The following is a 20,021-nucleotide window of genomic DNA, read 5'->3' on the forward strand; positions in this document are numbered from 1 at the left end:
CGGCCCTTGGACCCGGCTCGTCTGGAGCCGCTGGACGGGCCAGTTGTACCCACACTAGACAGACAGTGGAGCCGGTGGCTTGGACAGCCTCTTGGAACCAGAAGACCCCTGCAGTCCTGTATCTCCCAAGGCCGTTCTGTCCGGCCCCAAGGGGTGCCAGCCACCAGACCGGGAGGGAACACCCCTCAGCTCCCTGGGTGCCAGCCAGACACCAGGGAGCCCAGGCAGCCTTGCACAGGCCTGGCCGAGGGGCCCGTGGCAGCCTCAACCTGGCGGCCACTTAGGGCTCCAGCCGCACTCAGCTCACGTCCCTGCTGGACGGCTGCGCTGGTGGGATAGGCTCTGGAGCCCCCAGACCCGTGTGGCCTTTCCGAGGTGACACCACATGGGCACGGCTTAGCATCCGGATGAAGTGCGCGCCTCGGAGCCCCTGACCCAGAGAAGCAGCAGGATAGCGGAGTGCATTCCGCGTCCTTCCCCAAGCGCCGCAGCCCGGGCGGGAGCTGGGGTTTCGGACTGACGCCGCCCCATAAGTGCTCCACCCCGGAGCCAGGAGGAGCCTCGGGAGCTGGTCGCTCCATCGGTGCGTTACATTCGCTCCCTTCGTCTGCCTTGAAGGGTCTACCTGTGGCCAGGGCTGGAACCGGGTTTGAAAGATGGTTTCAGGTGACGAGATGAAAGGAGACCAAACACAGGCAGAGACTTGATTGTAATTTAGAACGCAGAGGCCACTCAGCAGCATCGTGATGCCGTCCCCTCACACCGTCCCAGATCTGGACACGCCCAGGACCCTGGATGGGCAGGCACTGGCTCTTTGGGAAGAGGGGCTCCTTGGCGGGAAGAGGGGCTCCTCGGCGTGCAGAGGGAGAGGTGCCATCATGCTGACCCCACAGCGTCCTGGGCAGCCCCCCAGGCGTGGCTTTCCCATCCGCCATCTGCAGACACGCTCTGGTGCCCTCGTCCTTGGAAAACAGCTTCCCTCACCCCGACCCGTGCCCCAGGCCACCCACCGGAGCTCCTTCCCATTCTTCAACACCTGCTTCTGGAAAGGGCAGTCTGAACTTGACGTTCCCGCCAACACCTGCTTCTCATTCCCCTCCTAACTGATGAACACGTGGGTCTCTCAACATCTGCTCCCCCTGAGCCCTGAAGATGCTCTTAGGAGCCACTGCTCACACCGTGAGCTCCCGCTCAACAGACCCACCGCCCCTCCTCCCCAGACTCCGTGCTCACTCGGAAACAGTGACTGCAGGCGTCCGCAGAACCACCAGGCTGAGAGGACAGAGTCCTGTGTGCTAACGACCCAGTGTGGACATGGGGGCTGATCCAGACTTTCTGAGCCTCAATTTCCCTGCTGTGCAAAGTGAGGAAGAGGCCACAGCCCATTGCAAAGGCTTTGGGGGAGGATGAAGTCAGAGAACACAGTGGCAAACTTAGCATTGGCAGGTAACAGTACAATCACTGGGCCTCTCCGTGTACAGTGCTCTGGGTGAGCCCCCCAGCTTCCAGGAGAGAGTAATAGCCCCCGCCACACACACACACACAGGGTAGACTCAGGAGTTCGGCACGTGCTGCGTACATGTCCTCCCATCCTGCCCTGCAAATTCACTGTGCATGCTGGCAGAGTCAAGGCTTGCGGTAAAACCGCACTGAATGCTGATTATTCTAGGGACGCCAAGGCCCGTTTAACCAGAGAGCCCCCTTCACACAACTGTCGCATCTACGGAACAGAGCTGGGGAGATGCCTCTGGTGATACGGACACCAGTGGTGGTGTGTTCCTTGAAACCGGGTGGTCTGCATGGCAGCTGCAGGATGCCGGTGGGTGTGGGGCGAAGCCAGCCCTCGGAGGGAGGATCTCCGGTCCATCCCCTGCAGGTGGGGCAGCTCCCAGTGCCTCTCAAGGTGTTTCTGAGCTCTGGGGCAGGAGGCAGGATGCAGGGAACCCCCTGCCTGTTCTCTCCTGGAAACAATATCTGTCCCAGTGCTTCCCAGGAAGGTAGAAAGACACCAAAACAGATTCTGTTTGTGGCCCCCTCCCTTCCATTTCCAGGGCAAGGAGAGTGGGTAGGAGAAGAAAACATGTCCTTTCTTTCTTCCCCACCTGGTACACAGCTCAAAAGGTGTGGTCATTGGTGCAAATGCGTCCAGTGCTCTGTGTGGCTCCGGGGGCCCACACCTGGCTGCAACCCCCCACCGTCCAGCCTCAGGGAGACGCTCGTCCTGCGGCTTCCTCCTGCCAATGGCTGTGGCCCTTGGGTACAGAGGGCAGGCGCCCAGTGCCCTCTCTCGTCGCCCCCAGCTCTGGGAACCACAGGCCAGGCATCTGTTTGCCCCTTTTCCCGTTTTTCTGGAATTCAGAGTCTCACTGCTTCTTGATTCCTGTCGCTGCTCCCATGTCTCCTTCCGGCCTGAGCCCATGTGAGGAACCCAGACGGCAGTGCTTGCTTTCCCCGAAAGTGTCCCAGGCCGGGGCTTCTGCTGGCGGATCGGGGAAGAGATGCGCTGGGGAAGAGGGCGGGCGCTTCACCCATCAGCTCAGGAAACAACTGGAAAAGGGCCCCAGGCCCCTCTTTCCCTGGCTCCCTGCCTGCCCGCCCCTCTCCGGGGCTGTCTCCGGGGCTCGGTCCTTCCAGACGCCGCCAAGCGCGACGTGCTTCTCTGCTGCCGTTCCCGGCTGCTGTCTGCGCGGTCAAACAGTCCTTAACACTCTGCAAAAATAGGGCTCTTTTCTTCAGCGGCTCAAACACACAAAGTAGATGGTAGAAGCCTGGAAGTCACGGCGCTCCTTTCAACCTGATTGTGTCTGGGGTCGACTCTCGTGTGAACTGCGTCACACCGGCCCTGGAAGGCAGAGCGGGCGGGGCTATTCCGCCCGCGTTCGCTTGTCCGAAGCAGCAGTGTCTTCTTGCTGCTCACGCAGAACGTTCCACTTTACACCTGTTTTCCTAACGGCAGCCCCCCAAACCTTTGCTCTAAAAAAATGTCCTGGTTCAGACAATAAATTAAATGGTCGTTTTAGATGAAGCAGTCCGTGAGGGCTGAGAAATTTCCTCCTTCGTAAGCTCCTGCCTGGACCCCCACTAACGATAGTTGAAGACTTAAAACAGCTTTTCAGAATCACCTGGAGTGCTGCCGGCCATCACCAGGCGTGACGTGCGGACGAAGGGAAAGACGTGATCTGTGCACGAGAACGGGGTGGGGGCTCCGGCACGCGCGCCTGGGGATGTGGCAGCCACCTGCAAACCTGTACGATGTGTCTGTGCGTGCCACCACAACGGATTCATCTGTCTGTCTCAAGCCACGCCACGGTGTGAATATTTAATTCTGGGAAATGTTCTATGGCAGAACGATCACAGACCTAAGAGCCAGATTTTAGAAGGCACCTGTCTCCCAGGGGACCCCCGGTCGAGGCGCAGCAAGTCTGTGGCTGAGCCGAGACTTGAACCTCTGTCTTCTCCCCACCCAGCGCTTTCCTCTACCTTGCCGTGCTGTCCCCTCCGCACGTCCCCACATGCTGTCCCCACCCAGCCCTGATGAGAAGGAAGAAACGCAGCCCAAGATGAGAGGGCTGGTTTTCTGTCTGGGGTTGCTGACAGCTGATTAGCATGCAAGTTCTATTTTTTTTTTAAAGATTTTATTTATTTATGTGACAGAGAGACAGCCAGCGAGAGAGGGAACACAGCAGGGCAGAGGGAGAGGAAGAAGCAGGCAAGTTCTAGAATCGGGAGGAGGGAGAATCAGGTCTCGGTTCTGTCCCTGAATGGAAGGCGAAAGGGAATGATACTATGATAAGAATTAAATGAAATAATGTGTGCAACACATTTGACACCCAACATATACTGGTTCTCGTTATTCCTTTCCACCGGGATTTTTCTCTCCAGAGCACACCTCCAGGGGCTTGGAGGGACTTTCTTCCTGGGGTGTTGGTTAGGATAAGAATGTCCCTGATTCATCTGTTATTTACTTGCCTTCAAAGATGGGGCTCACAGGGTGTGATCAGACAGTGGGGTAAGTGGATGCTTAAGTGGATTTTGAAAGAGTCTTGGGCGGGAAGCAGGGGGCTTGGGTCTGAACACGGCTCCACCTCCAGATCTGTGAGCTCGCTGGGACACCCCATGCCCCTTCTCTGGGCATCAGTGTCCTCCCTGTAAGAGGGGGCATGGAACTCACTCCACGCTGTCTCTGCCAGCCCCAGCAGCCCCGTTTCCTCCCTGCTTGTCTTTCCAGGCTATTTATAACCAGCTTTCCTAGCTCGCTGGGACGAAAGGAAGCTGTCCCATCGGATGACCTTGGTGTTTACTGGACTGCTTAGTGAGGGACTGAATAGGACTCAAGACCACGCCCTTGCCAATGACCGAAGATTAGGGAGGGAACAGAGCTGGCCTGGAACAGGGCGGCCTGTGTGTCTGGATCCTCCCTTGTGGGGTGAATGGACTCAATGAGAAAGCGGGGGTCCCAGCCCTGCCTGGCTTTGAACACATGGGTTGGACAACCTTCGGCAAATCACTTAACTTCCCTGAGTCTCATTTTCCTTAGCTCTAAAAACAAACAAAGCAAAAAAAACCAAAAACAATTATTCTAGAATTGTGTAAGACTTCAGCAAGCTGAAAAGGACATGAAGGGTCCCGGTTCCGGATGCTTCCAGAGCGGGGCTGCCTGGACGTTGGAGTAGGAAGGCTCTGTCCTAGAAAAGACTCTGGAGGGAATTGGGGTGTTTACCCTAGGTTTGTGTGTCCCAACCAGAGGCAGTTGGGTCACCCCCAATGTGGGGGAATGTTTGGCAGCGAGGGTCTGAGACATTTTTGGGTGCCACACTGAAGAGGTGCTGCTGACATGTGGTGAGCACGGAAGCCAGGGACGCCGCTAAACGTCCTGCAAGGGACAGGACGGGACAGCCCCTTGAAGTGTTGATGGTACTGAAGGGGAGTTGTTTTGGGATGGGGTCTGGATGCTCGGGGGCCTGGCAGGCTGCTAGATACTTAATCGGTGTGGGTCACACTGATGTCGTAGGGGAGCAGGAGCCTGTCTTAGTGAGTGATGGCACCCAGAGTAGGGGCGAGGGTGGAAAATCGCAATTCAGATCAGTGGGTGTTTCTCACCATCGTCCGTGTTCTGCTGCAGACAGGCTACCTTTGAGGTGGTGAGCATCCTGTCTCTGGAGCATTCAAGTGGAAGCACTGTGCCCGTCTTTCAGAAATGCTTGTGGGCAGTCTGGCCTCGGGCAGGGAGGCAAGGCTCCGGTCAGAGACCCTCTAAGGACCTTTTAGTTCTGAGACTGATGTGCTCGGCTTCAGACCCAGACGGGGCCTCAGAGATCGTGGAGCGGGAGTCCCGCATCTTGACGGGGCGAGGGAGCTGGGGGAGGGGGAGAGACCCCTGTGCTCCTCGGACGCGCGGCTAAGACCGTGGCTGGCGCATTCAGCGTCCGCAAATGGCCTTTCCACTTCCCCCACGGACTCCGTGATTCCGAGAAGGACATTGAGGAGCTGGAGTCTGCAACCGCTTCTGGCTCTTGGCCCGAGGGTTGCAAATGTCGCCTGATGTGTGTTGTGGGCCGTGGGGGCGGACACAGCCTGGCCTGGCTCAGATGCCGCCCCCCAGGCGAAGCTGTCCCTGCGCCCTTTCTGACGGGCTGTGTTCTGTGCAATGCCTCCTTGTAAGCTGTGACCGGGGTGCTCTCGCCTGCGTGGGCTCACGTGACCTGGTCCACGCCTCTTCCGGGACCCGCCGGTCACATTTTGTCCCCATCCCACCCCTGGAGCCTCAGCCACACCTCCAGCTGGAAGGGGCTTTGAAGTCACCCGTCCCATCCCCCTGGCCCCGCACCTGTGCCAGGCCCCCCCCAAGCCTGCAGGGTTCCTCACAGGGCCCAGAGTGCCACCGATGCCCTGTCACCGTGTCACATTTGCTGAATGAAGGTATGGGCACGGGAACACCTGGACGCTGGGTGAGAGGTCCCGCGGTCTTGGTCCCTGCAGGTCAAGGACGTGGTGGGCTATAACTCTCTGGGCCACTGCTTCTTCACGGAAGACGGGCCAGAGGAACGGAACACCTTTGACCACTGCCTCGGCCTCCTCGTCAAGTCTGGAACCCTCCTCCCCTCCGACCGCGATAGCAAGATGTGTAAGACCATCACAGAAGACTCCTACCCGGGGTACATCCCCAAGCCCAGGCAGGACTGCAAGTAAGCGCCCCCACCCCCGTGCCGTGCACCGCTGCAGGCCTGTGCCCGGGGCGGCCTGCGAGCAGGTGCCCACTCAGCCGCTCAGCCGGCCTCTGACCTCCGCACCCTGGGGCTTCCGAGCAGCTTGTGCCTCCCAGCCCTTAGCCACCCACTGCCCTCAGCCTCTCAGCTGGGGGCCACGAGGGCATGCCTTCTAGTCCCTCCTTCTCCGCTTGCCCCTGGATGGCCATCGTTCCTGCCCACAGAGAACCACTGTTCTTATCCTCGGGCTTCTCCCAATGTCACATGGCGCTCCTCTGAGAGGACGTGGGTGTCACAGTGGGTACCCATGGGCACGAGTCGTACTCTCCCATTTGGAGAGAGACGGAGACAGGACTGCTGTGTGATCAGCATTCCCATGTGGGGCCTCTCCCTGAGTAATGGCCCCTTTCCCGGGCACTGGTGACTTCTCTTTATTCTAGAGCCAGGCTCAGACTTCACCCACCAACTAACTGCCTCGGCCTCACGGAGCCTTATGCCCCTTTTAAGCTCTGAGCACTTCAGGGGCTTAAACGCACCACACTTGCATGAGCAAACGGGGTTTCCTAACAAGCTAAGGATTCCTCAAGCCTCTGGTAAGAGGCAGGGGAGCCAGCGGCCCGAGGGGTGACACGTGCCATCTCTGTCCTCTCCCCCCGCAGTGCAGTGTCCACCTTCTGGATGGCCAACCCCAACAACAACCTCGTTAACTGTGCGGCCGCGGGGTCCGAGGTGAGCAGAACGATCCCTTCTTCAGCAGGAAGTAAAGTTGGGAGCCGGGGTGGGCCTGGGACACATGGGGTCCAAGCCCCAGGTTGGGCTCAGCTGGAATGAAGGTGTCACGTGGACTTGGCTTTAAGTAATGGCCCTGTCCCTTCCTTGTATGGGTGATCAAAGCACTTCACTGAAATGACTGATTATCAGATAGAAACAGGTGAGGCTTGGAGCCGGGCCCGGCACACGGGCGCTCTCAGCTAAAATCGTTTAATTCTTGCATCAACCCTACAAGGCAGGTACCCAGGCCTTCCATCTGCTGGGCGAGGAAGCCCAGGCAGGGAGAGCAAACGTGCCCAGAGGCACGCATGGGATTCAAAAGCGGCATTCTGTCTACACAGCCTTGCTCTCACCCCTGCTCCCTGCCGCTTAGCGTCCGGGGACCCAGAGCAGGTCACGTGCTGTCTCGGGGCCATAGCTTCCATAGCTGCGAAACGAAAGGGAGAAGTCATGATGGACTCAAAGCCAGCCCTTCGGAGCCCATGGCCAGTAGAGTAGGACCCGATGAAGGGCTGTCACGGTCAGGTGGCCCCCACACAACACATTTGCCGGGCTTTTTCCCGTCTCCCGGAGGCGTGTCTGGGGATGGGTGGTGGGGGCCCATTCGGGGGTAGAGCTAGGCCAGCCCGACTCGGGCCAGTCCGTGGCCGCAGCGAGGAGGCTGTGGGGCTGATCTCTGTGCCCCTCTCCTTGTGCCCCCCCCACAGGAAACCGGGTTCTGGTTCATCTTCCACCACGTGCCGACGGGCCCCTCGGCGGGAATGTACTCCCCAGGCTATTCAGAGCACATTCCACTGGGGAAATTCCATAATAACCGAGCACATTCCAACTACCGGGTAAGTCTTTCCAGACTCTGGCTCCCCGGCCAGCCTGCGGGTCCTCCTCCCCCGGCCTGCAGATCGTGAGGGCCGGGACAGCCTCCGGGTTACAGCCGGCAGCACCGCGTTCCTATCGCCCATCTGCGGGAAAACACAGCAGCCTTCCTCCTGGGCTCCTGGCCGTTCTTAGCCAGAGTGTTCCTGCCTCGGGACTGGCTTAGCGTCTGGTCAGAGCCAGAAGGAGAGCAAGGTGCGCCTTTGCTCCGGCTGATGGCAGGGCGGCCCCTCCAGGCGGCCCTGAGCTGGGCTCGGGAGTTGGACTCGGCTGTCCCCTTGGTAGGGGTGGTGCAGTGTTGCCGTGGAGGCTGATCCTGGCCTGTAAGCTCGAGAAAATCCGGAGGTGGTTCCGAAGGAGGGTGTAGGCAGCGTGAGCGCCCTCCCCTCGGATCCTGGGCAGTGGGTGGCCCCATCCGAGCAGGGCCAAGGGGGCAGGGGGAAAACAGAAGCTGCCGAGCTGAGGTGCTGGGGGAGGGGGAGCTGGGACTCCAGGTGTGTTGGGGACGCCCGGCCAGGACAGCAGCAAGGCCAGAGCCATGGGACGCAGAGCTGTGGAGCCAGGCTGAGATGCAGAGTGCCACCCTGGGGGCAGAGGTGGCCCTGGGGGCCCTGGCTCGGTGCATGGACCCCAGAGTGTCCGGGCTGGTCTTCCGGTCCAGGCCCTAATGGGACAGATGGGGAAGCTGAGGCCCCTGGAGGGGAACGGATACATCAGGATTAGGGGGGAAAAAGCTCACCGGGGAAGACTGTGAAGAAGAGAAATCCTCTCTGACCTGGCCCGTGCTTACACCTGCGGGGTGTGTGTGTGGGGGGTGCAGCACAGGGCAGCAGAGGGAGGATGCCAGGCAGTACCGTGTCCCGGAGGCCAAGCACGAAGAGCCTCTCGGGGCAGAGGGTAGAGGAGCGGTGTCCCCTGACAGAGAGGGGGTTTCTGAGGCTGTCGTGGGCCATACTGGAGCGGCACAGAGGCTCAGGGCAGGGTGGGGGACACCCGAGCAGTAGACAGGCTGTGTTAGCTGCTTGTTGGGACCCCTTCCTCAGGAAGCCTTCCCCTGTGCTGGGCGCTGGGCCAGGTAGTGCCTGGTTTGGAGACCTCGGAAGAAGGTGGCTGTGTGAGGGACAGGAAGTAGGCAGGGACTCATGGGCACAGGTGGAGGGACCGGCAGGGCGAGGAGGGAGCGAGCCAGAACTGTGAGCTGCTCTGATTGGATGGAGTCCTGGGCTTGGGGCCCCTGCCCTGGACCCCATGAGCCCTGCACCTGGTGGGTGGCGGTCCTGGTCTGGGGTGATCGTCGGGGGCCAGCACTGAGCCTCCCGCTGTCCTCTGAATCAGTGTTCTTAGCCCATCTTAGCGGGGGCCACAGCTGGGGCTTGGGGGGTGAAGGTCATGGCTTGTGAGCAGTCAGCTGGGGCTCTAGCCCCTCACCTTCCGACTCACATCATCCCAGCTTAAGAATGCACTAGCCGTGGGGCGCCTGGGTGGCACAGCGGTTAAGCGTCTCGGTCGAATAAAAAAAAACTTAAAAAAAAAAAAAAAAAAGAATGCACTAGCCAGACGGCCTCCGGTTACTGGAGAAAGGAGCCTGGGCTTGGGCCTTCCCAGGAGGCCGAGAGTCCCCCTCGCTGGGTGGCCCTGACTCCCGTGCATCCAGGGCTGACCACATAAACACCTTCAGAGCCAAACAGGAACGTGAGTCAGGCAGGAGACCAGGCAGGATGCAGGAGGAGCCCAGACCCCTGCCCGGGGTGGAGACGAGACTTAAGTCACTGCAGACACATTTCCCAGGAGAGCTTGCCTGTCGCCCTGGACATGGGGCCTGGGCTTATAACTGCCCAAAGCAAGGCGAGTTCTGGGCACAGACTTAGCTGCGTGGCCCCGGACAAGACACGTAACCCTCCAGACCTCAGCTTCCTCATGCACACCTCTAAGAGGACGCCTGATTCCAGATTCACTCTGAGCAATGCAGAGGAATACAGGCTGCTCACCTCCCTCACTGCAGACCCCTTACCCCCATTAATGCATCCTGACTGCACGGCTGGTTTTACTGGAGCGTGTAAGTGTATGCAGTGAGGCTGGACGCAAAGAGGTGCCTGCAGCCGGAGAGTGGAACTGACCGTGTCCCTGACTGTCCCCTCCCCACAGGCTGGCATGATCATAGACAACGGGGTCAAGACTACCGAGGCTTCCGCCAAGGACAAGAGGCCCTTCCTCTCTATCATCTCTGCCAGGTAGTCACGCCTTGGGAACGCACGCATTCCTGCTCACCTCCCGACCCAGCTCCATTCTCTTCGTCACTCATTCATTCATTCATTCATTCAAGTATCTAGTGAGCACTTTCTACGTCCTAGACACGGAGCTAGCTGCTGGGGTAGCGTGGTGAAAATCTGAGCAGGGCCAAGTCTGAAAATTAGGGTTAGGCTGCCACAGCTGCAGGGAAATAGAAATCTCTAGAGGTTCCTGGATCCCTCAGCAAAAGCCAGTGCCTGGTACGTGGGCAGGCGTGGCCAGGCCACCGCAGGTTGCACCGAGATCTAAAGGGGAAGAGAAGAGTTGAGGAGAACCACACCATCGGGTATGTGGGAAGGGACAGAGCTCAGCCAGAGGCCAGGGGCCACTTTTCAAAGGTGCTGTCAAAACCTCGAGGTTATTTGAAAGAGGCTGAGGTGCTCGAGCCGCATCAGCAGTGAGCAGCACTGGGGCTGTGATAACGCGGATGGAGGGCACCTGCTGGTCTGGACACCACTGAGCGGCCCCGCTCCGTGCTGGAGCCCAGAGCAGGCGTGAGGCCGAGGGTCCCCCAAGTCGTTGGGGAGCTGGGCATCTCACACTCTCCTTCCCAGCCCCAGGGGCCGCACCACACGCCAGGATTGGGCCTAGCTGGCTGGACTTCCCTCTGTGCCATGACCTGCCTCGGCCTGGAGCGGGGGGCAGGGGGAGGTAGGGCTTCCTTGGCCCTTGGGGGGTGGGTCCCGGAGGAGAGACCCTTGCTTCTGTGACAAGCTCAGTCCAGGCAACGTGAGCCGACCGCTGCTTCCTCGGCGTCTTCCTGGCACCGTGCGCGGGGAGGAGCTCAAGGCCAGAAGGGGTCCACTCGGGAGCCCCCCAACACGGCCCCCGTGCCCTCCCCATGGTGTGTTCCAGGTACAGCCCTCACCAGGACGCCGACCCGCTAAAGCCCCGGGAGCCCGCCATCATCAGACATTTCACCGCCTACAAGAACCAGGACCATGGGGCCTGGCTGCGTGGTGGGGACGTGTGGCTGGACAGCTGTCGGTGAGGAGAGAGCCGTGGGATTTCGGCACAGGGAGGGTTGATGCCTCCCCATGGGGGACAGGAGAGCAGGGCAGGGAGGAAATGGACACGCGGGCTTTGGCCTTCTGGTCCCCCGCCAGGCAGGGGCAGAGGATGGCAGCTGGGAGCGACCCCCACGCCCCCCCAAGACAGCATGCACAGGTGCTCCGGGTCACCAAAGGGTCCCTGGGTGAGACGCTCTCAGCCGCAGAGCCAGTCAGCGCAAGGAGGGAAAGAGGAGGAAGCCAGCGTGTCCTGCCGTGTGCTGAATCCTTGGTTGCCTTGTTACTGTGCTTCTCGAAAATACAAATTACCACCTCCATTTTGGAGATAGTAAACTGAGGCCAAAGTTAGTGACCTTCCCAGGTCACATAATGAGTAAGTGGTTGGACGGCGGCTTGAAATTGCAACTCACTGGACTCCAAAGTGTGGCCACGTGGGTCCTGCCCTTCCCAGCAACTGCCTGACCTCTGGGAAACTTGGAGTCTGTCTGTCCTCCTCGCTGTGGCTGAAACGGGAGTGGGGATGGCCGGGGGACGTGGACCCGCACCCACACAGCCCACTTTTACCTGGTGCGGGCCCCGAGAGTGGCAAGGTCCTCCCAGATCTAACCTCACACTTAGCCCTGGAGTCACAGGCGGGCCGGGCTGCCGAGGGAGGCTCACGGAGCCTGGTGTGCGTGCTGCCGGGACGGCGTGGCCCTAACCGCTGAGCGCCACTGTGCAAGCAGACACTGAGCGGGAGAGCCCACGGCTCCCTCAGCAAACCCCGTGCTGGGGAAAGCCTCATTCCCCACGCAGCAGCCGCAGACTGATGTCAGGGACAGGGAAGGGGCCTTCCCTCTGCGGCTTCCCTGAGCGTGGGGTGAGAGCAGGCTCTGACCGTCCACTCTTGTCCCCAGGTTTGCTGACAATGGCATCGGCCTGACCCTGGCCAGGTAAGGGCAGCCATCGTTGTGCTGGGCCCTCTGTGGGAAGCCGGCTCTGGACATCTCATCCGAGACATCTTCTCCCTACAGCGGTGGGACCTTCCCGTATGACGAGGGCTCCAAGCAGGAGATAAAGAACAGCCTGTTTGTTGGCGAGAGTGGCAACGTGGGGACGGAGACGATGGACAACAGGATCTGGGGCCCCGGCGGCCTGGACCACAGTGGGAGGACCCTCCCTATAGGCCAGTAGGTTTGCAACTGTGGCAGGTTCCCTGCGTGGCTTAGGCGACGCGGTAGCAGTGGAAGGAGTGGTGCTTGTGTGTGATTTCTTCCTGCTGGCTGTGAACGCCTCTGTCCATTATCAGTTAGAGAAATCGATGGCACTCTAGACGATAGCGGGCAGTGGGGTGAAATCGAGAATGGGAGAGAGAGGAAAAAACAAAACAAAACCAACCAACCATGCTGGAGATCAGTCCACAGGGCCACGTGACAACCGGAATGCACGGTGTGGTTCCGGGGCCGTGTCAGTGGCAGACCAGTGTCCAGGCTCAGCGACCATGGGCTCCTTCCTCCTCTGACAGTGCATTGCCCCCCCCCCTTCTGAGGACGGGGGACAGATAGACTCAGGCCAATGGGGAATAACCAGGACGGGGACAGAACCCGACGCCATGTCGCACGCAGACAGGGAGCTTCCGTCAGAAGAGATCACACTCAGGGGAAAGCACAGGCGGAGTTTTCACACGTCCTCGGGGCTGCCAGGCACGTTCAAGACGAAACTCATGCCCCATGGGCCCCAGGGGTTCGAATGTGTTTGGTGCAGGAAGAATTTTCTGCCGGTCAGGCTTGTGCATCTGCAGAATTGCAGGGCTGTGAGGAGGGTCATGGGCTCTCTTGCAGGTGGAGTTCACGCGGTGGGGGGGGGACAGTCAGGTGGCTGGAGGAGGGGGTGACCTGGAGAGCTGACCCACTCATGGAGCAAAGGGACCAAAGGGACGCGGTCAGTTCCTCAGCCTCGGGGGGTGGGGGTCGGTGCGAGGACGTCTCTCCCGCGTCTGACAGTGATTCTGCTTAAACATGAATCCGAACCAGATGGCAAGGCTCTGAGCTGGCCTGCAGCACGGGGGCCCTGCTGTCCGAGCGCTAAAAGCCCCTCCTGCTCCCTGAGCATCTTCCCTTTCTCTGGGGAGATAGAATCCCTGCCTCTATGGGCCGGACATGGCCAGAAGCTCCCACCGCAGTGGACGTGACCTTTGCAAGGACGGTGCCGAGAGAATCCCGGCCTCCGTCGGCGCAGGCCGTCAGGAAGCCCTCGTTCTGTCTCGTCGAAGCGCTGCTCCGTCCCTGTGAGCAACGCGGCGTGTGCATGTTTGGGGTTGCTTTGCTGAGGGTGACCAGCTTCCCAGGGCCGGATGTTCTGCTGACGTCCAGGGGCGGGTTTGTTTACGGAAGCCTGATAGTCCTGCCAAACCCAGCAGGTTCCTCGTACGGCGTTTGTGAGCGGGGACTGTGCCCCCTCGTCACGGTGATCCGTCCTGAACGGGCCTGGCTGGGCTTGGAAGGAAAGAAGTACACACTCTACGGACATAGCTAGTCAGGATGGGCGGTCCCCCGAGTGCTTGAAATGCAACAACACACAGAGGCACCCCGGAGAACTAGGGGTCGAGGCGCTGTCACTACAGATGCAGAAATGCAGAAGTCCTTGGTCCGCTGAAGGCACAGGCCCAGGCTGGGGTGACTGGGGCTTTCCTCGGGAACCGTATCTGGGCAGGGGAGCCCAACGTGGACGGAGACGGCGGAGTGCGGCCTGTGCCCAGGGACACACCCTCTTCTGTGATTGTTCCCCTGCTGCTGCCTGACCCCCTTTATGCCAGCCGTGGAAGGCGGGGCCGGGCCTAGAGCAGAGACACCGGTAAAAGCATTCCAACTGGGCTCAAAGAATGAATGGGCCTAGGTCTGGGGCCACTGGCAAGCCCAGCAGCGCCTCCCAGGCCCTTCTCTGGAGTCGGAGACAGATAGGGGCATCTCTGAGCCCCTCCCTCTGCTGGGCTAAGAGGCCCATTCTCCGGTCCCTTCTCTCTCTGCCTCTGAGCGTGCAGCCTCCTCCCCACCCTTTCCCTGAGGCCTGGAGATGAGGACCTTCCCGGGGTCCTCTGGCAGCCCACACTCCTGCCCTCCCGGGGGCGCCTGCCCTCCCAGGGGGCACCTGCCTGTCCACGAGGGATGCTGGGAAGTTACACAGTTATCTTGCCACATCATCATCACCTTCCATCCTGCCCCAGACCCCAGAGACTTGCAATCAGAAGGCTCACTCAGACGAAAACTCATCTGGGTTTTAATCTGATTAGATGGTTACAGCAAGGGAGAGAAGGCGATAATGACTACTGGCTCTCGTCTCCCAAGGGACATAATACTAGCATTCTGTAGCAGTATTTACAGTATTCACCCAATGGCTCTTCACAGGATGGAAAAATTGGGGGAAATATTTGAATAGAGGTAATTCCACAAACCCCAAGCCAGCAACTAAACAGATATCCCTCCCTCCTTCCTTCCTTCTTCCCTTCCATCCATTCACCCTTCCTTCCTTCGTTCCTTCCTTCCTTCCTTTCCTTCCTTTCCTTCCTTCCTCCCTCCCATCCATCCATCCATCCATTCACCCTTCCCTTCCCTCCCTTCCTTCCTTCCATCCATCCATCCATCCACCCTTCCCTTCCTTCCATCCATCCACACATCCATCCATCCAACCATCCCTCTGTCCAATAAATCATCTAGCAATCATTTATTGACATTTGCTATGTCTGCAAGTGCTTTCTCAGTGAATTAACAAATGAATCGATAACGCCCTGCAATGAGGAGTTGCTGGAGTGGGGAGCAGGAATGCTTTACCCACAAAGTCTCTGTTTCCATCCTCCCAGAGGGTGCAAACAACTCTGTGGCCCAACATGGCAGTCAGCCTGACACCTGTCTTCCTTAACTCCATAGGAATTTTCCAATCCGAGGAATTCAGTTCTATGATGGCCCCATCAACGTCCAGAACTGCACTTTCCGCAAGTTCGCGGCCCTGGAGGGCCGGCACACTAGCGCCCTGGCCTTCCGGCTGAACAACGCCTGGCAGAGCTGCCCCCACAACAACGTGACCAACATTGCCTTTGAGGACGTCCCGGTGAGTGCGGTGGTGCGGCAGGCTCTCAGCAAACCCAGACTCTGGGCGGTGATTCACAAGTCCCCCGGGGCTGGAGTTTGAGCCACTGCCACCACCACAGGGAGTGAACAACTTCCTCCAAGCAGCCTGGGCCACGTCCCAGCCCGTCGGCATCCAGACTGGAAAAGTACAAGCGTAGATTGCCCCACAGGTCAAGCCTGGCTGCGTAAATGCCCGCTTGCCCTCACCTTCCCCAACCCCCGGGAGCCTCTGCGGGGGCTCCTGCCAGACTCAAGGGCCTGAGGCTGTTCCTCCCAGGGCCTTGGTTTTGACCTACTGCGTCTGGTGACAAGGAATCCACGGTCCCAGGGTTCCCAAGGCACTCTCGGCTAAGGACGTGCCACTCCAATCTCCCCGAGAGCGCACGGTGACTGGGGTCCCCCCGGACACACACAGGCACCCGCGAGAGCTGGGGGTGAGGACCGCAGCACAGAGGGCTGCCCTTTGAGGCTGGGTGAGGCCAGACGGCCTGNTGGGCCTAGCTGGCTGGACTTCCCTCTGTGCCATGACCTGCCTCGGCCTGGAGCGGGGGGCAGGGGGAGGTAGGGCTTCCTTGGCCCTTGGGGGGTGGGTCCCGGAGGAGAGACCCTTGCTTCTGTGACAAGCTCAGTCCAGGCAACGTGAGCCGACCGCTGCTTCCTCGGCGTCTTCCTGGCACCGTGCGCGGGGAGGAGCTCAAGGCCAGAAGGGGTCCACTCGGGAGCCCCCCAACACGGCCCCCGTGCCCTCCCCATGGTGTGTTCCAGGTACAGCCCTCACCAGGACGCCGACCCGCTAAAGCCCCGGGAGCCCGCCATCATCAGACATTTCACCGCCTACAAGAACCAGGACCATGGGGCCTGGCTGCGTGGTGGGGACGTGTGGCTGGACAGCTGTCGGTGAGGAGAGAGCCGTGGGATTTCGGCACAGGGAGGGTTGATGCCTCCCCATGGGGGACAGGAGAGCAGGGCAGGGAGGAAATGGACACGCGGGCTTTGGCCTTCTGGTCCCCCGCCAGGCAGGGGCAGAGGATGGCAGCTGGGAGCGACCCCCACGCCCCCCCAAGACAGCATGCACAGGTGCTCCGGGTCACCAAAGGGTCCCTGGGTGAGACGCTCTCAGCCGCAGAGCCAGTCAGCGCAAGGAGGGAAAGAGGAGGAAGCCAGCGTGTCCTGCCGTGTGCTGAATCCTTGGTTGCCTTGTTACTGTGCTTCTCGAAAATACAAATTACCACCTCCATTTTGGAGATAGTAAACTGAGGCCAAAGTTAGTGACCTTCCCAGGTCACATAATGAGTAAGTGGTTGGACGGCGGCTTGAAATTGCAACTCACTGGACTCCAAAGTGTGGCCACGTGGGTCCTGCCCTTCCCAGCAACTGCCTGACCTCTGGGAAACTTGGAGTCTGTCTGTCCTCCTCGCTGTGGCTGAAACGGGAGTGGGGATGGCCGGGGGACGTGGACCCGCACCCACACAGCCCACTTTTACCTGGTGCGGGCCCCGAGAGTGGCAAGGTCCTCCCAGATCTAACCTCACACTTAGCCCTGGAGTCACAGGCGGGCCGGGCTGCCGAGGGAGGCTCACGGAGCCTGGTGTGCGTGCTGCCGGGACGGCGTGGCCCTAACCGCTGAGCGCCACTGTGCAAGCAGACACTGAGCGGGAGAGCCCACGGCTCCCTCAGCAAACCCCGTGCTGGGGAAAGCCTCATTCCCCACGCAGCAGCCGCAGACTGATGTCAGGGACAGGGAAGGGGCCTTCCCTCTGCGGCTTCCCTGAGCGTGGGGTGAGAGCAGGCTCTGACCGTCCACTCTTGTCCCCAGGTTTGCTGACAATGGCATCGGCCTGACCCTGGCCAGGTAAGGGCAGCCATCGTTGTGCTGGGCCCTCTGTGGGAAGCCGGCTCTGGACATCTCATCCGAGACATCTTCTCCCTACAGCGGTGGGACCTTCCCGTATGACGAGGGCTCCAAGCAGGAGATAAAGAACAGCCTGTTTGTTGGCGAGAGTGGCAACGTGGGGACGGAGACGATGGACAACAGGATCTGGGGCCCCGGCGGCCTGGACCACAGTGGGAGGACCCTCCCTATAGGCCAGTAGGTTTGCAACTGTGGCAGGTTCCCTGCGTGGCTTAGGCGACGCGGTAGCAGTGGAAGGAGTGGTGCTTGTGTGTGATTTCTTCCTGCTGGCTGTGAACGCCTCTGTCCATTATCAGTTAGAGAAATCGATGGCACTCTAGACGATAGCGGGCAGTGGGGTGAAATCGAGAATGGGAGAGAGAGGAAAAAACAAAACAAAACCAACCAACCATGCTGGAGATCAGTCCACAGGGCCACGTGACAACCGGAATGCACGGTGTGGTTCCGGGGCCGTGTCAGTGGCAGACCAGTGTCCAGGCTCAGCGACCATGGGCTCCTTCCTCCTCTGACAGTGCATTGCCCCCCCCCCTTCTGAGGACGGGGGACAGATAGACTCAGGCCAATGGGGAATAACCAGGACGGGGACAGAACCCGACGCCATGTCGCACGCAGACAGGGAGCTTCCGTCAGAAGAGATCACACTCAGGGGAAAGCACAGGCGGAGTTTTCACACGTCCTCGGGGCTGCCAGGCACGTTCAAGACGAAACTCATGCCCCATGGGCCCCAGGGGTTCGAATGTGTTTGGTGCAGGAAGAATTTTCTGCCGGTCAGGCTTGTGCATCTGCAGAATTGCAGGGCTGTGAGGAGGGTCATGGGCTCTCTTGCAGGTGGAGTTCACGCGGTGGGGGGGGGACAGTCAGGTGGCTGGAGGAGGGGGTGACCTGGAGAGCTGACCCACTCATGGAGCAAAGGGACCAAAGGGACGCGGTCAGTTCCTCAGCCTCGGGGGGTGGGGGTCGGTGCGAGGACGTCTCTCCCGCGTCTGACAGTGATTCTGCTTAAACATGAATCCGAACCAGATGGCAAGGCTCTGAGCTGGCCTGCAGCACGGGGGCCCTGCTGTCCGAGCGCTAAAAGCCCCTCCTGCTCCCTGAGCATCTTCCCTTTCTCTGGGGAGATAGAATCCCTGCCTCTATGGGCCGGACATGGCCAGAAGCTCCCACCGCAGTGGACGTGACCTTTGCAAGGACGGTGCCGAGAGAATCCCGGCCTCCGTCGGCGCAGGCCGTCAGGAAGCCCTCGTTCTGTCTCGTCGAAGCGCTGCTCCGTCCCTGTGAGCAACGCGGCGTGTGCATGTTTGGGGTTGCTTTGCTGAGGGTGACCAGCTTCCCAGGGCCGGATGTTCTGCTGACGTCCAGGGGCGGGTTTGTTTACGGAAGCCTGATAGTCCTGCCAAACCCAGCAGGTTCCTCGTACGGCGTTTGTGAGCGGGGACTGTGCCCCCTCGTCACGGTGATCCGTCCTGAACGGGCCTGGCTGGGCTTGGAAGGAAAGAAGTACACACTCTACGGACATAGCTAGTCAGGATGGGCGGTCCCCCGAGTGCTTGAAATGCAACAACACACAGAGGCACCCCGGAGAACTAGGGGTCGAGGCGCTGTCACTACAGATGCAGAAATGCAGAAGTCCTTGGTCCGCTGAAGGCACAGGCCCAGGCTGGGGTGACTGGGGCTTTCCTCGGGAACCGTATCTGGGCAGGGGAGCCCAACGTGGACGGAGACGGCGGAGTGCGGCCTGTGCCCAGGGACACACCCTCTTCTGTGATTGTTCCCCTGCTGCTGCCTGACCCCCTTTATGCCAGCCGTGGAAGGCGGGGCCGGGCCTAGAGCAGAGACACCGGTAAAAGCATTCCAACTGGGCTCAAAGAATGAATGGGCCTAGGTCTGGGGCCACTGGCAAGCCCAGCAGCGCCTCCCAGGCCCTTCTCTGGAGTCGGAGACAGATAGGGGCATCTCTGAGCCCCTCCCTCTGCTGGGCTAAGAGGCCCATTCTCCGGTCCCTTCTCTCTCTGCCTCTGAGCGTGCAGCCTCCTCCCCACCCTTTCCCTGAGGCCTGGAGATGAGGACCTTCCCGGGGTCCTCTGGCAGCCCACACTCCTGCCCTCCCGGGGGCGCCTGCCCTCCCAGGGGGCACCTGCCTGTCCACGAGGGATGCTGGGAAGTTACACAGTTATCTTGCCACATCATCATCACCTTCCATCCTGCCCCAGACCCCAGAGACTTGCAATCAGAAGGCTCACTCAGACGAAAACTCATCTGGGTTTTAATCTGATTAGATGGTTACAGCAAGGGAGAGAAGGCGATAATGACTACTGGCTCTCGTCTCCCAAGGGACATAATACTAGCATTCTGTAGCAGTATTTACAGTATTCACCCAATGGCTCTTCACAGGATGGAAAAATTGGGGGAAATATTTGAATAGAGGTAATTCCACAAACCCCAAGCCAGCAACTAAACAGATATCCCTCCCTCCTTCCTTCCTTCTTCCCTTCCATCCATTCACCCTTCCTTCCTTCGTTCCTTCCTTCCTTCCTTTCCTTCCTTTCCTTCCTTCCTCCCTCCCATCCATCCATCCATCCATTCACCCTTCCCTTCCCTCCCTTCCTTCCTTCCATCCATCCATCCATCCACCCAACCCCCGGGAGCCTCTGCGGGGGCTCCTGCCAGACTCAAGGGCCTGAGGCTGTTCCTCCCAGGGCCTTGGTTTTGACCTACTGCGTCTGGTGACAAGGAATCCACGGTCCCAGGGTTCCCAAGGCACTCTCGGCTAAGGACGTGCCACTCCAATCTCCCCGAGAGCGCACGGTGACTGGGGTCCCCCCGGACACACACAGGCACCCGCGAGAGCTGGGGGTGA

General features: G+C 59.9%; 2 protein-coding genes across 2 annotated transcripts in view; both read left to right on the plus strand.

Moving 5' to 3' along the window:
* LOC100467994 (cell migration inducing hyaluronidase 1) overlaps nucleotides 1-20,021 on the plus strand; it is a 39,897-nt gene that overhangs the window by 4,718 nt on the left and 15,158 nt on the right. Inside the window, exons 3-10 of the mRNA XM_034667794.1 lie at nucleotides 5,980-6,185; nucleotides 6,866-6,935; nucleotides 7,685-7,813; nucleotides 9,996-10,081; nucleotides 10,995-11,126; nucleotides 12,046-12,081; nucleotides 12,163-12,318; nucleotides 15,052-15,232. Coding sequence (XP_034523685.1) covers nucleotides 5,980-6,185; nucleotides 6,866-6,935; nucleotides 7,685-7,813; nucleotides 9,996-10,081; nucleotides 10,995-11,126; nucleotides 12,046-12,081; nucleotides 12,163-12,318; nucleotides 15,052-15,232 — 996 coding nt within the window. The remainder of the gene's footprint in view (nucleotides 1-5,979; nucleotides 6,186-6,865; nucleotides 6,936-7,684; nucleotides 7,814-9,995; nucleotides 10,082-10,994; nucleotides 11,127-12,045; nucleotides 12,082-12,162; nucleotides 12,319-15,051; nucleotides 15,233-20,021) is intronic.
* Nucleotides 15,989-19,693, plus strand: LOC117803699 (cell migration-inducing and hyaluronan-binding protein-like). Its single transcript, XM_034667797.1, has 3 exons — nucleotides 15,989-16,149; nucleotides 17,069-17,104; nucleotides 17,186-19,693. The coding sequence occupies exons 1-3, from the start codon at nucleotides 16,004-16,006 to the stop codon at nucleotides 17,343-17,345; spliced, it is 342 nt and encodes a 113-aa protein (XP_034523688.1). The 5' UTR covers nucleotides 15,989-16,003; the 3' UTR covers nucleotides 17,346-19,693.

The sequence above is a fragment of the Ailuropoda melanoleuca genome, chromosome 9 (genome assembly GCF_002007445.2).
Source record: "Ailuropoda melanoleuca isolate Jingjing chromosome 9, ASM200744v2, whole genome shotgun sequence".
NCBI lineage: Eukaryota > Metazoa > Chordata > Mammalia > Carnivora > Ursidae > Ailuropoda > Ailuropoda melanoleuca.